This window comes from Carassius auratus, chromosome 35 (assembly GCF_003368295.1).
Source record: "Carassius auratus strain Wakin chromosome 35, ASM336829v1, whole genome shotgun sequence".
Lineage (NCBI taxonomy): Eukaryota > Metazoa > Chordata > Actinopteri > Cypriniformes > Cyprinidae > Carassius > Carassius auratus.
The window spans coordinates 8137260-8153307 of record NC_039277.1 but is presented as its reverse complement, the minus strand read 5'-3'; the positions used below and the strand labels follow the sequence as shown (position 1 = coordinate 8153307).

General features: G+C 36.3%; 1 protein-coding gene across 1 annotated transcript; it reads left to right on the top strand.

Annotated features, from left to right (window-relative positions):
* Window positions 1–13552: 13552 nt before the first annotated feature.
* LOC113054290 (transcriptional and immune response regulator-like) lies at window positions 13553–14349 on the top strand. Its single transcript, XM_026219728.1, has 2 exons — window positions 13553–14030; window positions 14118–14349. Exon 1 carries the CDS (start codon window positions 13698–13700, stop codon window positions 13998–14000), a length of 303 nt encoding a protein of 100 aa, XP_026075513.1. The 5' UTR covers window positions 13553–13697; the 3' UTR covers window positions 14001–14030; window positions 14118–14349.
* Window positions 14350–16048: the final 1699 nt, after the last annotated feature.

Here is a 16048-nt window from a genome sequence, read left to right as displayed (position 1 = left end):
ATCGATGTGTAAAGAGACAAAATGATTGGTCTGTGTAAAAAAAAAAAAAACCAGAACAATTATATTGTTTTTTTTACTTCTGATTCATGCAATTCCTGAACTGTTAGAACTCTCCTGACCACGTCTTCCTGTGTGTTTTCTCAAGCAGCCGTGCAAGGCGTCGTTGCCGTCTTGCTTTATGGTGTATCGCAGACTTCAAAATACATTACCACCACCTTTCTCTCAAATGGACCGTTGACACTCTTAACTGAAATTGTAGATAGTATCAATGGTCCACTTGAGAGATATAGGTGGCGGTAATGCACTAATAAGTCTGTGATCTGCTGTAAAGCAAGAAGAAGATGCCTCACAAGTCTGCTTTCTACCCGAGTTCTAACCGGTTGGACATTTGCGTGATTCAGAGGTGAAAAAAACTATACAAATACTGTTCAGTTTCATGCATAGACCAATTGTTTTGTGTCTTTACACATCGATGTATCATCAAGAGCTGCAGGGTTTAATTTGGTTTTGCTTGTTTGTGTTTTTTTTTTTTTTTTTTTTTTTTTTAATTGTATGTTTTAGCCGTGATTCCCATCCACCTTCATTATAAGACTGATAGACTGCAACGGTGAGTTAAAAAAGTCTTGGTTTGTGTTCTACTGAAGAAACCGTCACCTACATCTAGGATGCCTTGGGGGTAAGCAGATAAACATCAAATACAAATTTTTGGGTGAACTATCCCTGTAACGCTTTATTCTTTGCGATATAAACACACCTGAGAGAGGCTTACAACCTTGAACAGGTACCAAAAGATAACAAGAAGATCACCACGACCACCTTTTCGTGTCCTCTTTTTAAGTGTTTGTCTTTTCAAGTCTTTGTTTTATGTAATGAGCCTCTGCAAACTATTGTTTTGTTTAGTTTCCTTCATGTTTAATTTAAAAGGGGATATCTGGTGTGAGAGAGTCAGAGGTTTCAGGTGGGAGGGTGGGTTTTGTTTGATATCGGAGAGGAATTGGGGCGTTTGGACCACTGACCCCATTTTAGGAGGGCTTCTGTTACAAATTCCAAACATATCTTACAGAAAATGTTTAAGACATTCTCCATAAAAAAAGAAAGAAAAACTAAAGTAAATATAAAAAAAAAAATGTTGGGGAAAAAACTGGTGTCGTTTCTTTATTTGTCTGTTTTGAAATGTGTTTTTGTAAATTGGACTGTTTCCAGATTCTTCACCCACTATGTTGCATCTGCTTTTACCGTTCAAGCTGCTGATTGATGGCAGACTCGTGTTTTGAGAGACCGGCTTTGTTGTTTTCTCCTCTTTATCCATGTCTGTGCTCGTCAAGGTTTCCTGTGACTACGGCATTCACATTTTGAACATTCTGTGCTTGAAGGATAGCTAGTGTATTGTTGCCTGTCTGAACACAGCCCACATATACACACACACACACACACACACACACACAGGCCGGGCGAGGCCGAGATTTAATGATATCTGTGCTTGAGTTGAAGAAAGCGCAGCAAGACAGTGTTAAAGAACTATACAAAATAAAATATTTGATGAAAAAGAAACTTAAACTTACATTTGAAATGTTGCCTAAGCATCTAGTTGAAATTAAATATATATGCATGGTTAAACCTTATTTTCTTTATTTTAATCTGATTAAATGTGGTGTGTTCATGTTGTTTACGTCCTTAACAAGAGGTCATAATCTAACAAAAAGTTCAGTTTTCAAGCCCGAAGGTCTTGTTGAAGTTTAGACTAGTTTTTTTTTTTTTCAACTTCACACATACTCATGTGAAGGATGGAGCTGAATACAAAATAAAATCACACTTCTGTTTTATTGAAAGGCCTTGAACTGGAGCACGCCCTCGAAACAACGTTTGTTGCACCACGCAATATTTCACAAGCGCCTGTTCAATGCGATTTAAAAAGCCTGCTCGTTTCCAACCAACCTGAAAAAGGCCCAGGATGAATGTCAGTTTCTCATTAGCTGTCGGCACATCATGTGGAACATGCAGTGAAAGCCAAAGCACTCGTCTCATTTTAAGAATAGATCTGTTACCTGGACTGCTAGTTATTCATTTTAACCACTAAACAGAGATATAATTGCAATTATACACAAGTGTTTAATTAGTATGTTAAACATAAGCTCTTTTCATGTGAGGGTGAAAGATAACAATTAAAAATAATGTGTAATTTAAATGTACTTTAGAGCCCATGAAGTCATTTTTACTGGAATGCTAAATTAGTATTATTTATGCTATTATATTAGCTTATTTCTGATTTATTTGCTGATGCAGCAGTCCTGTCAAAAGTTTTCCAGTTACTTCCATTCTCTCTGGAGTATAATATTATGTATGGATCATGAATTTAATTGGAAATTAGATACAAAGATTCCATATATGTTAGGTTTTCACAGAGAACCTTTATATTTTTACACTTTTGGTTCCAATAGAGAACAGTGAGGTGTTGCAGGGTCGCAGTGGTGGCTTTACAGTGCAGTTAACATCGATTTCTGTAGGTGCGTAGGTGGATCAATTAATTCAGGCTCATTGCTGGTCAGGATTGCTGTCTTTTGTTTCTGTGAATTGCTTCACAAGCTAATTTTTTCTAATCTCCTGAAGCACATTGTCGATGCTGTTGTACTACAAACTGGCTTATTTAAGTCAGTCTCATCCATTATGCTCAACGAGAAATGAGATTATCTAATCCAATAGATGAAATACAGTCACCATGTCGAGGATTTAATCTGAGGGATCATTTATCTGTACCTGTAATAATGCTTTTGTAATCTGATGGCAGCGGATGCTTTTAAAAAACTCTCTTCTAATAATGCCAGTCCATCAAAAATGCTGTGCTGCTCAAGAAACATCTTGTTATCATCAGTGGAAACCTTGTTTTTGTGAAACCTGTGATGAAAAGGATGTTCAAAAGAACAGCATTTATTTGAAATTAATTTTTTCGTAACATTATAAATATCTTTACAATAACTTTTTAGCAATTTATTACATCCTAGCTGAATGACAGGATTAATTTCTTTGGTAACACTTTAAGGACAATTTCTCACCATTAACTAGCAGCTTATTAGCATGCATATTAATAACATATTGGTTGTTTATTTTATATATATATATATATATATATATGCACATTACTTTGTCAAAAGCAGCTTGGGATTTAATGATAGGAATAATGAAGTGTGTGCTCGATAGCATTGGATTCCTGCAAATGCCCATTTTGGTGTAAATAGTTTGCAGAGCATTATTGGCCACCCACACATACAGGTACTTTTGGCTACTTTTAGTGGTTCTTTATTTATTTCTCTTTTACCTTGGACTGTAATTGTCAAGGCCGTTCTCTCGTTGAGAATCCACCACTACAGTATACCCCTGTCCCTACAAGAGCCAAATTTGAAGGCTTTGATTTTTACACGTGCGGCTTACTCTTGAACACAAGGCTGTGACTGCTAAAGTGCAACACAGAACGATAGTTATGTGAATCTTTCTGCCACGATTTTTTCCATTAAAACAGAGTCTTATTAAATTCCCCCCCTCTACAGAATAACACAGTCAGTGTCATTTTTATTTTTCTGTATTATTGAACAAACTTTAAGGTGTTTTTAAAAATGATATAATGTGATAAAATGATTATATATATATATATATATATATATATATATATATATATATATATATATATATATATATATACACACACACACACACAAAACACGGTCAAGCTGTAGCCTTAAAATCATTTTTAAAAACACCTTAACGTTTGTTCAATAATACAGAAAAATAAAAATGACACTGTGTCATTGAAAAAAAATCGTGGAAAAAATAATGTAAATATAAAAAAATATATTTGTATATATATATATATATATAAGTAAAATGAGATCGTTTTGTGTGCAGATTGTGTGGCATCCTTAACTTAAATCATCCTGATCTGAGCATTTCATGTGCATAAGAGAATAACGTGTAAACAGCTCCACCTGCTGTCTCACTTTTGGACATTGTAAAACTGCTGATTGTACAAATGGAGCTTCCTCTTCATCACACATATTGAGTTATAAGCCTATACAGACTTTAATTGAGAACCAGTATTTGCAGATGAGGAAACTGTACGCCTGAACCGTATCGATAACAATGTTTGTTCACTTTGGCTTTAACTTGTTAAAGATGTTAGGATAAAGTTGATTTAAATAGTAGCTACTTGGCATTGTGTTTAACTGTACAGTTAAATCTAACCAAACACAATATCTTAAAGAGATGGTTCACCCAAATATAGAACTACTACATTTACAAGGGACTAATTCTGACCTGATGAAGTAACCTTGATCAGCATACAAACCCTGTTTATTCCTCTTGTGTTGTGTTCCTCTTACATTCAGGTCATTAGTAGGAATCCATGGCACAGCAACTGAAAAGATCCAACCAAAGGTGTTCTTGGTATAATTGTTCGGGAACTGTTATTTACTAGTGATAAGTTGATTCAAATGAAGGTGAAAACACAAACAAAACACTATACTCCTATTCTCATACGGGTTGAAATTTATTTGTCCACATTTAAAGCAGAAACGCTGTACATGCAGCAAAAAAAAAAAAAAAAAAAAAAATTCAATGTAGACATATTTTGGGTTTTCAATTCAATTCAAATTTATTTGGTGTCGTCTGGGGTACTCGGAGGGGTCAGCATCATCTCTTCAAAGGTGTTGGGACATCTGAAGTCTTTCTGTGAGGCTGGATCCATGCTGGAGCTGGTGAAATCTCTAGGTACCTTGAGATGGGCAGGGGAGTAGTGGCATTTGGAGGGCACAGTTGTGGTCCGGGAACACCTAGATCAGACCGAAAGGGCACTTTAGGATCACTGAATAATAGGGCAGGGGCTCGAGCCCTGTTGCACGCTACTGCTTGTGTCGTATTGACTGACTTTTCGTAGCAGGGTGCCATGGCGCAGTTACTGAGGAACAGGAGCGCTGTGGGAGCTCTACTCATGGGTTGAAAGCACATCAGTGTGGGAATTGGCAACATACACTGTAAAAAAGAATTTGTTGAGTCAACTAAAAATATTTTGTTACCCCGCTGCCTAAAATTTTTTTGTTATCTTGACAAAAAAAAACTTGTTGAAACAACTTCAAATTAGAGTGGAGTTAGTCCAGGTAACAAATTTCTTTAAGTTGACTTGACTAATATTTTCTAGTCCAGTCAACTAAATCATGCTGTGTCAACAGGGATTTTTTTTTTTTTTACTTCGATCAATAATCATAAACAAATTTTACCCCACTGCCTTAAATGTTTAAATAAAGATGACAAAACACTTTTTTAATGTAATTTATTTAATGATAGAGACAACACTCATTCACATTTAAATTGAACAAGCAATTTGCCGTCAACACATCAACTGATAATTGATAAACAAAACAAAAAAAAAGCAAAATATAAAAACACACGTCTAAAGATCTGAACTGACACTTGAAAGTGTGATGTATAATAAATAACATTGGCATGGGATTGAGAAACAAATAGTTGCATTTCAATTCATCAGATCAAAACCACAGGGATTGTTTTTAATTTCATAACTCAATATGAAAATCAGAAGGTTGAACTCTGCATATTAACCCTGCACAAGTTCACATGCACTCCCCCCACCACCATAATGCAAGTCATTGTCAAAATGAGAAACCAAAATATATGTATATAACATCACAATTAGTTACAAAAAATTAGTGTACCGTACTTCTGTATAATAAGATATAAATGGAATGAATGCACATGGAAGCACAAAGATCTAAACAGTCAGATTCTAAATTTCACAGCACAACATGACCAGACAGAGGTGTTAACATCAGAAGGATCTTGAAAGTTTCCAAACTCGTCCCCCATCATAATGCTACATACTGAAAATGTGTACATACTGTTTAAGAAAATGAGAGGGGAAACAACATTTGTTTACATGAGAACATGCATATTCCAAGTTATGACATGATAAACTTTAATGTACATTCTAAAATGTAGTGAAAGGCACAAAAGAACCTTTCCTTATTAAAAAACAAAAAACAAAACACTACTTTTTAAGAAAGAGTGCTGTGGAGCCGATGGACACATCATGAACACTGAAAAGTGAAAGTGACATGACATACATTTGTGCTCTTCATTTAACCCATCCGAAGTGCACACACACACACAGCAGTGAACACACACCGTGAACACACACCCAGAGCAGTGGGCAGCCATTTATGCTGCAGCGCCCGGGGAGAAGTTGTGCATTGCTCAAGGACACCTTATTTGTGGTGTTGAGGGTGGAGAGGGCGCTGGACATTCACTCCCCCACACCTACAGTTCCTGCCGCTGTAGCGAGCACATGGTGGGAGCAGCTGATCTTCACAAGTTTTTGCAGAGCCTCAATGGTGTATTTAATGCGCTGGAGGTAGTGAATGTTCACTGCCTACAGACCCATTAGGAGTCCAAATGCCTTGGGGACATGGGAGATGTCAGTGATGACAGGATGTCCAAATGAGACCAATGTTGGTTATTCCTTGGGAAGCACATCACATTGCTGTTCTTCAGTTACAATCAGAATGCCCTCTTCAATTTCTTTCTCAACATCCTTAATGTCACTGGATGGCTGGGAAAAGAAAAAAAATATTACATTACTTAATAAATTTATAAACGAACACACATATGTACATATACTATTAAAGTTGTGTGTTAAAAGCACAGCTACCAATTAATGCAAAGTGTAATTCACCTTCAAGTGGAAGATATTTTGAAACATTTAACCAAAAATGAAAGTCAACTGTAAATGGTGCTCCTCAACGGTTTCGTTTAGAACCATTCAAAATAACTTCCTGTATTAAACTGTTAAAAGCCTGTACAAATTTCTTTGTTCTGCTGAACACAAAGAGTTTAAAATCCCATGGGAAGATAAGTGTAAAATACACCCCCAAAACCAACTATACTAAAAATGGGGGGAAATTATTTTCTTCACTGGTATGCTACATGATTTCTGAATGACATAAAATGTGACAAACCAATACAACATTCAGGTTTTTTTCTTAATCCAATTCTAAGTGTCTAATCTGTCACACCATTTATACAATGATCAGAAAATATATTGGTGTAAATAGGTATTCCTTTTAAATAATAGTCTGTTGCACTGCATGTTCAGAGTAAAGCATGACTCTTAAAGGCTTGGTTAACCCATGTATGTTTTACTCACCCTCATGGCATCGTTAGTGTGTATTTCTTTCTTCTTTCAGACAAATCCAGTCGGATTATATAAAAAAAATATTTATGGCAATAGGTGGGTGTTTTTTTCAACAGTCCAAAAGTAGTCAAATAATGTGCATCAATTCATAATAAAAAGTACCTCACATGGCTCTGAGAGGTGAATCCATGTGTTTTTGTAAAAAAAATATACATATTTAAAATGTTATTCAAAATATATTTAAACACTTTTCTCTCACTTTCGTGAGAGCCATTCCGGGTGGATGAAAATAGGACATAGGGGTCATGCATGCACCGATGATTAGTGACGAACACGGAAGAGCGGAGGAGAGACAACAATACGGCAATCACGAAGTAGAATCACAAAATTAGGCTTGCACGTATGATAGTCAGTGGAAGAGAAAAAAAGTGTTTACAACTTTTTAAATATGGATATTTTTCTTACAAAAAGCGCATCGATTTGCTACAGGAAGCCTTTATTCAACCCCCAGAGCCATGTGAGACACGTTTTATTGATGGATGGGTGCATTTTATTTGACTATTTTTGGACTGCTGAGAAAAAAACACACCTGTCTGCTGCCATTAAATAACTTGGAAGAGCCAGGACAATGTTTAATTCAACTCAGATCAGATTTGTCTGAAAGAAGAAAATCATATACACATAGGATGCCTTTGAATGAGTAAAACATGGCCTAATTTAAATTTTTTGGTGAAATAATCCTTTAAGCAAAGTTGCTAATGGCCAATATGCTAGCACTGAACATTTTTCAGGATTCAAAACAGTACCCAGCAAAATAATAAAGAATGGCTATGTCCATAAACAGGGTTTCTGGTGGTTTTATGAAGATAAATTCAACACTTTAAATACCAATTATAGAAAATTCACGGAATAAAACTGAAGGGAAAATAATGTCAAATTATGTTTTCTAAATTTTGAAGCTATTTTCCAATGCAAATATCTACATTTTCGTAAAGGGTTCACCCAAAAAAGAAAAAGAAAGGAAGTTGTCATTTACTAAACCTCAAGTTGTTTTGAACCTGAATTAGTTTATTTCTGTTAGTCCCAGTCCCAGTTTCTTCTATTACCTGGACCACATCACTGCAGACTGATGGTACTCAGATTGGTCATCCACAAGCGTAATCCCAGCAGTCATGTCCTTGATGAATTCCTGCGCAGAGCCTGTGTGCATTAATAAAAACAAATGGATGCATTAAACAGGGCCTTACAAACGTAAAGCATATAGACTCCAATAAATGTGCATTTATAAATAAATAAATTTACTTACAACTTCGTCCAAGCTCTACTGTGTAAATGCCATTTCCATTATGTCTGCATATCATTTTGATGGATAACTGCAAAAGGACTCGCTGTGGTCCATTCACAGGATTATTGAATTCTGCTCTGAATCTTCAGTCATCCCAAAATATCATAAACATGAAAAATACAAAAACATGTTAAAACACTGTAAAATAATAAACATACATATAACTTAAATAAATCTTTACAGAGAGTCAAATGTATTGACAAGTTTGTATTAAATGCCAAAGACAAACTATACCATCCAGATGATGCTTTTAAATGACACAACACAGAATTATAACACAATAAAAGGAAATTTTACACATTTGTGTCGATCGTTATTGTATCTCTATTTATACAAGATATATGCTTTTATTCTAAAATATATAGATTTGAACGTATGCAATTTACTTATGACCGTATATTCACCATAGACTGTATAAAAACAGCATTCACGCAGCATTACACTGGGTTCTAGGTTCTAGTGAGGCACTTGAATGACTAACGTTACTTCAGAAAACTGAAAGAAGAGTTTGTAACGCTACCTTCAGAACTTCATCTGAACCGTAGACTGTAAAAAAAATCATCAGAACTAAGCTTATGTCAGCGATATCAAATGTAACGTTAAGTTAAGTTACGCGCTCCAGAAGAACTCTGAGGGAGGTGCTCATCTGTGCTGCTCATTCGTTTCCTTTATAACATGCAGAAAAGACACATTTCGAGTAGGAATCTCTTTTTCCCCTAATTTTTCATCGATGTATATTCTGACGGATGTCTTACGCTGTCAGGTTTAGAGCAGCTCCTTTTTTTTAAATTCCCGCCGTTCTTAATCCATACAGTGATCTGTTGAGCTCTCGCGCTCTGTTTGAACGTCTCTAACGCAGCCCTGGGCTCAAATAATACATACAAACTGTATTTTTATCGTTCTCCACATAAGTTCAGCTCCACTGTCCCGCATGGGAGAATATATGTTTTAATATTTATAAGGAAAATACTGTGGAACTGCCTGTATTTTGAGGCTTCAGAGTGCCGCGAAACGAACATTTACATACAGTAATTTACATACAGAATATACAACTCTATAACCATACTTACTCTTCTGAGACAACAAATGTAATTTTACACATTAAGCCAATAAATACGAATGGTTTACTTACCAAAGTTGTATTTTAGTCAAATGTCCAAACTTTGAGGAGAAACTGACTAGAATGGCTGACGACCTTCTTCTGTCTTCAACAGCATTCACGAGAATGACGAGATCTCGCGATAAGTGATGTTGTGAACATGATATTGCTATTGAATTGAGTCAACAAATTTTTTTAAGTTATGAGGACAAATAACCTAGTTCAGGAAACTTTCAAACTAGTTGAGACACTGAAAACTTAAAATTTTTAGTTGAATGAACAAATTCAGTAACTGCAAGTTGTGTCAACATAAAAAAATTCATTGAAACAACTAAACTGCTAAATAATTTTTTACAGTGTAGCCTAATCCTAAAAACAGGTCACAACCATGCTTACTACTTGCGGCATAGCAGGTTCTTCTTATCAATTGAATCCAGGCCTGAGACTGAATCTTAATATATTCCCACAGAATCATGGTTGATAAATGAAAAATTTAAGTTTATCTACTTACCCCCAGGGCATCCAAGATGTAGGCGACTTTGTTTCTTCAGTAGAACACAAACGAAGATTTTGAGCTCAAACTGTTGTAGTCTGTCAGTTTTATAATGGAGGTGAATGGGAATCACAGCTAAAATATACAATAAAACTAAACATAGAGGATGCGCTAAGGAGAGTTTGAACAGATGCAGTTTTTTATTTTATGTTTTAGCTGTGATTCCCATTCACTTACATCATAAGACTGATAGACTGCAACGTTTAAAGCTAAAAACCTTCGTTTGCTTTCTACTGAAGAAACAAAGTCTCCTACATCTTGGATGCCCTGGGGGTAAGCCTATAAACAGCACATTTTCATTTTTGGGTGACATATGCCTTTAGGAGGTCAGTTTCAAAATTATTCGAATAAACATATTAAAGACATTTTCTTAACGTTTATATGACATCTGATAGGAAACGTCCTATGTATTGCAGATGAGCAAACACTAAAAAAAACGTCTAGCAGATGTAAATGCAGACGTCAAATACACTTTAAGTTTTCTATCATGGATAATTCCTACCTCGTTTAACTTTCAAAATCAATATATGACTAATTGCTTCGACGCTTCAGACGCGTTTCTTCATCTTTCTTTCACGGTCATAAACTGGATCAACTTCAAGTAGCTTGTAAGTCAACTGTGACTTTCTTTTCAGCCACAAGAGGGCGCTGTTCTCAAGTCACTAACTGTGTACACTTTGCATACTTTGCATAAAGTCTCCAAAAACGATCCAAGTGAAGTAGACACGAAAAGAAATATATCAGCAAAACCAAAAATTGTCTAAAAGGTTATAATATTGAAAAGCCATTAGCCGATGATATTTCTGTGGAACTACTGCGTGGCAGGAACTGCTCTTTTTTTCCAGGGCTTCTTGTGACTGTGGAAGGGCCGGTGTCCTGACATTTTATCCTACCCTGTCAGATTTTCCTACGCGGGTTTACTGCGCACGCGCACATCAATATCGCGTCCTTTGTCTCATGCTAAACAACGATATTTAATGTATCTGCATTACTGTTAGGGTAGGTTTAGGGCTGGGGTAGTTGTAGACTTTAATAAAAACGCAATCTAATTGGTAGAAAATAATATTTATTGTTGGTTTCCTGTAACTGTATCCATTTTAGCTACAACTTCGAATATAACACATAATTACTGTATTTGCAGTACTGTAAGGGTATGATTAGGGTTGTGGTAGGTGTAGACGTTAATAAACCATAACTTTACAGTAGAATTTTCGTTGTGGAATTGTACTACCCACTGTTTTGGTGGGAGGTAGGAAAATCTGACAGCGTAGGACAAATCGACAGAACACCGGCATGTAAAGGAAGTAGACATTTCGTCGGTACAGAAGACTCACTGTTAGTTAGTCCGACTGTTGTCATGACTTCATAACAGTGCCCTCCTGTTGATAGTTGTCAGCCACATTATAAACAGTGAATAACTGGGACTGTATTTTACATTAGAGTTCTACGTAACAATAGTCCATAGCCTAATGTGCAACAGGGAAGTCCGTGTGACGGGATCCTTCCTTCTATTGAATGAACAGTACGATGTTTAATGTTGTTTTTCTTCGAATACAAATCATTGGGAGGGTTCTCACAGATGTTACACTACTGTCCCAGCACTCGAGCCCTATGGGTGCTATACTGACCCTAGTAGGCCTTCCTAGAGTCTAGGCAATGTTCCCAGCTGTTCCCACTGACGATTGCTCCACACAACTTTAATAAAAATAGCTTCATGTGATCTGTTTCCTCATAAATGTTGAGCATCAGAATAAAAACACATTTACCAGTGAAATACATATTTATAGTAGACCTTTCCCTTTCCCACATACTGTAGAAAGGACAAGAATAACTGATGGGAACTTCATATAAACACTACAGAATTTAATTGTTTCTCAAATGCTTTTTAAAAGGATAGGTGTGTGTATATATATATATGTGTGTATATATATATATATATATATATATATATATATATATATATATATATATATATATATATATATATATATATATATATATATATATATATACACACACACACACACACACACACACAAACACACACACACACACACAACTGCATTTAAAGACCTATTTCACCAGCTCTTCAATATGAAATAAAACAGTCAAATTAAAAGCGGCAGCTGTGGTTTTTAAATTTTGTATAATTTAACTTAATGAAAATATAACAATATATTTTTTCTATGTCTTTTTAAATCATAATGATTTCATACTTTACAGTTATGAAATATTTTTACAATATTTTGCAGTACAGTTAATTAAAGTGTCATTCTTTATAGTTAAATTATAATCGTTTCTTCAAATATAGTATCATTTTTAAGTTACAGTCAACCAAATAATAGGTTTTTATTGTAACATTTAACATTGTTTATTGTGCTAAATGTATAAAAATTTTTCGATTGTACAAATGGAATGAATAAAGAATATTCTTCTCATGGCACATGTACAATGCATCATGCGGAAAGAACAATCAGTGCTTATTTCTGAACATTATCTCAGAAAATGAGAGAGTTGCATGTTGTTCCTCATTCCCAAACCAGCATCCCTGATGAGCTCCATAGCAGTCTGCCAATGAAACGGCTCGTTTACTACGTAATGTCCTTCAGGACAAAGACAAGTGATGAAATATTTAAAGTTATTGCTGAAATTTTAAATAGCACTGGTCATTTTCATGACATGTGAAGATGAACATCTTGCAGGTACTTCCCAGGTGACATAAAACATTTATAAATGCTAAACTTGTAGACATGAAATAATCTGAACTAAGCAATTTAGTGATCTCACCCTGTGTGTCCCCCTCATCATCAATAAAACAGATACATATACACAAACTCATACTCGTACTTTACAATTCTTGTAAAGGAAGAAAACTTTAAAACTTAGGGTTGCAGTCAATATTCTATAACTTGATTTAATCACGTCAATGATGATGATTATGATAACACTCCTTTATATAGACTTACAATTAAAATGTTTGAGTGAATTGGACAAAAATCTTTTTTTACAAGTTTTAAAAGAAAATGTCAGAAACTCTTTTTAATCCTTAGGGCTATAGCCTACTAGTTTAATATTTTTCTATATATTTTTCTTATATATATCAATCATCTCTTGCAAATAAATGACTGCATGATGTAACTGATGCCACTTTATAAATCTTCCCGGTGCGGAAGTGATTTGTCATCTATCGTGGAGCGTTAGGGTAGGCTATTGTTATGAGGCAACTTCTTAAAAATTCTGATAGACGAAGCTGGACTCAAAAGAGGTCGCTTATTGTGCGCCACTCACTTCTTAATGAATTGTTCGGTAAGTTCATCTTTGCGTCAGAGCAGTCCCCACAGCGCTTCCTGCTGAGCGCAGCGGCGAATGGGCGTTTACTAGCCGTCCGTATGACATCAGCTCAGGTCAGTCCTCTATAAAACCGGCTATTCTCAATGCTGGAGTCACTGAGAGCACAGCCGCTGCTATCAAACACAGGACGTCTCGCAAACGGTCTATTTCAACCGCTATGTCTTCATACGCGTCTTCAGACTCTCGTCGCGTCAGTCCCGCCGTGAACGGCGTCAAATTCGACACGGCTCACCGCAAGAAAGCCTCGCCGAACATCTTCGAGAACGTCAACCAGGACGTCCTGGTGAAACTCTTCGAGAAAGCCGGAGACCTGAAGGCGGCGGAGAGAGCCAGGAGCATCCTCGCGCTGCACCAGGACCCCGAGGGCGTCTCCAGAGCACTCATGGCTCTTCAGCAGGACAAGAAGGACACGTGTCTGCTCATCACCGGACTGACGCGCCAGGCGCTCAAGTTTCGTTGAGGGAAGGTTTCGTTGGGAAGCTGTGCAGAGGTGTGCACAGAGAAAGAAATGATCACTTATGCTGGAGGCTGGTGTTCCTCAAGGCTCTGTGCTGAACTTGTGATGGTTTCCTTCCAGAGTCATGTTGGTGTGCTGTGAGAACACAGAGAGAGGAGACTGAACTGATCCAGTTGAAAAGTTGAGCTTGAAGACACCGGAGCATTGCTGCTTCTTAACACCTTGGAGAACACTTGAAATATGGACTGATGCCAAAGGGTGAAATTTGCTTATGAAGAGGGTCGGGTTCTATTGTCTGAATTGCCATGTTAAGGTCTGAAAAAAAAAACAATAAAACCAATTAAATAATTTATCTCATGATTCTTCCTTTTTCTTAAAATGTGTTTCCCTTGCCAGTCAGTCAATGAGTCAACACTGTCAATTAACAAAATGTGTGAAATATTAAGATTAATAAACCTTGAATGAATGTCTGCAGGGTTGTTTCAAAACAGAGAGTTGACAAAACAGCTATAATTTGTATAGGCACATGCTTTAAATGCTTGTGCATGTGCTTTTATGGTGTTGTTAATGTACCAACTTAAAATGATGAAATATAATTCAGTGATAGAAAATATAATCATAAAGGAAATATAAAAAATATGAATTAGGCTATTTAAGGGGATGCTTTCAGGGCTTAAGCTACTGATGGTAGCCTTTGTCCCTTTGGTCCCAGCTCTCTGCGGGTCATTCACTAGCTCCCCCTGTGTGCTTCTGAGATTTTTCTTCACCGTTCTTGTGGTCATTTTGACCCCACGGGGTGAGATCTTGTGTGAAGCCTCAGATCCAGGGAGATTATCAGTGGTCTTTTATGACTTCCAAAATAATTGCTCCCACAGTTGATTTTTTTCACACCAAGCTGCTTAACTATTGCAGATTCAGTCTTCCCAGCCTGGTGCAGGTCTACAATTTTGTTTCTGGTGTCCTTTGACAGCTCTTTGGTCTTGGCCGTAGTGGAGTTTGGAGTGTGACTGTTTGAGGTTGTGGACAGGTGTCTTCTATACTGATTACAAGTGGAGGACAGAGGAGCACTTGTTAGGACAGAGGAGAACTTGTTACAGGTCTGTGAGAGCCAGAAATCTTGCTTGTTTGTAGGTGACCAAATACTTATTTTCCACCATAATTTGCAAATAAATTCATAGAAAATCCTACAATGTGATTTTCTGGATTTTATTTGTCATTTTGTCTCGCATAGTTGAAGTGTACCTATGATGAAAATTACAGGCCTCTCTCATCTTTTAAAATGGGAGAACTTGTACAATTGTTGGCTGACTAAATATTTTTTTTGCCCCACTGTGTGTCAGAGTCTGTAAAATCATAGTCAATTTGTGTCGTGTGCTGCTGCTATCATACAATTTTCTGATAAACCTTCATAATCGCACTATAATATGCCTGCCTTTAGTCGATTAACATGCATTATGCATATTTTTATATTTAAAAAAAAACGCCCGAAGTGGCTTGAAGAACACAGATAAACCATATAATGCCGCAATCGTATGTATTATATTGGTGTTTCATCAAGTAAAAGTCTCTATCTGTATTTAATTCAGTCACAGCCATAGCTGGATGTGTAGCATAAGGGATTTATAAAAACTTATATGCCCATATAAGGGATTTCCTGGAGCATCATGGGTTCTATTACTTCAGGGAGTTTCACTTGTGGAGTTAATGCACGAGGACGCCCACCAGATACCAGTTTAAATAAAACAGCCACAATAAGTGTGTATACTCCTTATTTAGGTAAAAATAGGAAAAATAATACTTTTCTCGAAAAGAAAGATACTCTCTAGCACCGACCAGTGTTGCCAACTGCTTTCAATTGAAAGTTGATGAAATCATAAATGTGAGTTCACTGATCCATATACAGTACATATAAATATAGATCAGTTGGAGAGTGATTGGGAGGGATGAGAAGTGACAAAATCACTAATTTGGCAACATTGTCACATTGACTACAACATAATTTATGTGAACACAGTGTGTGTGTGTGTGTGTGTTTGTGGGTGTGTGTTCAC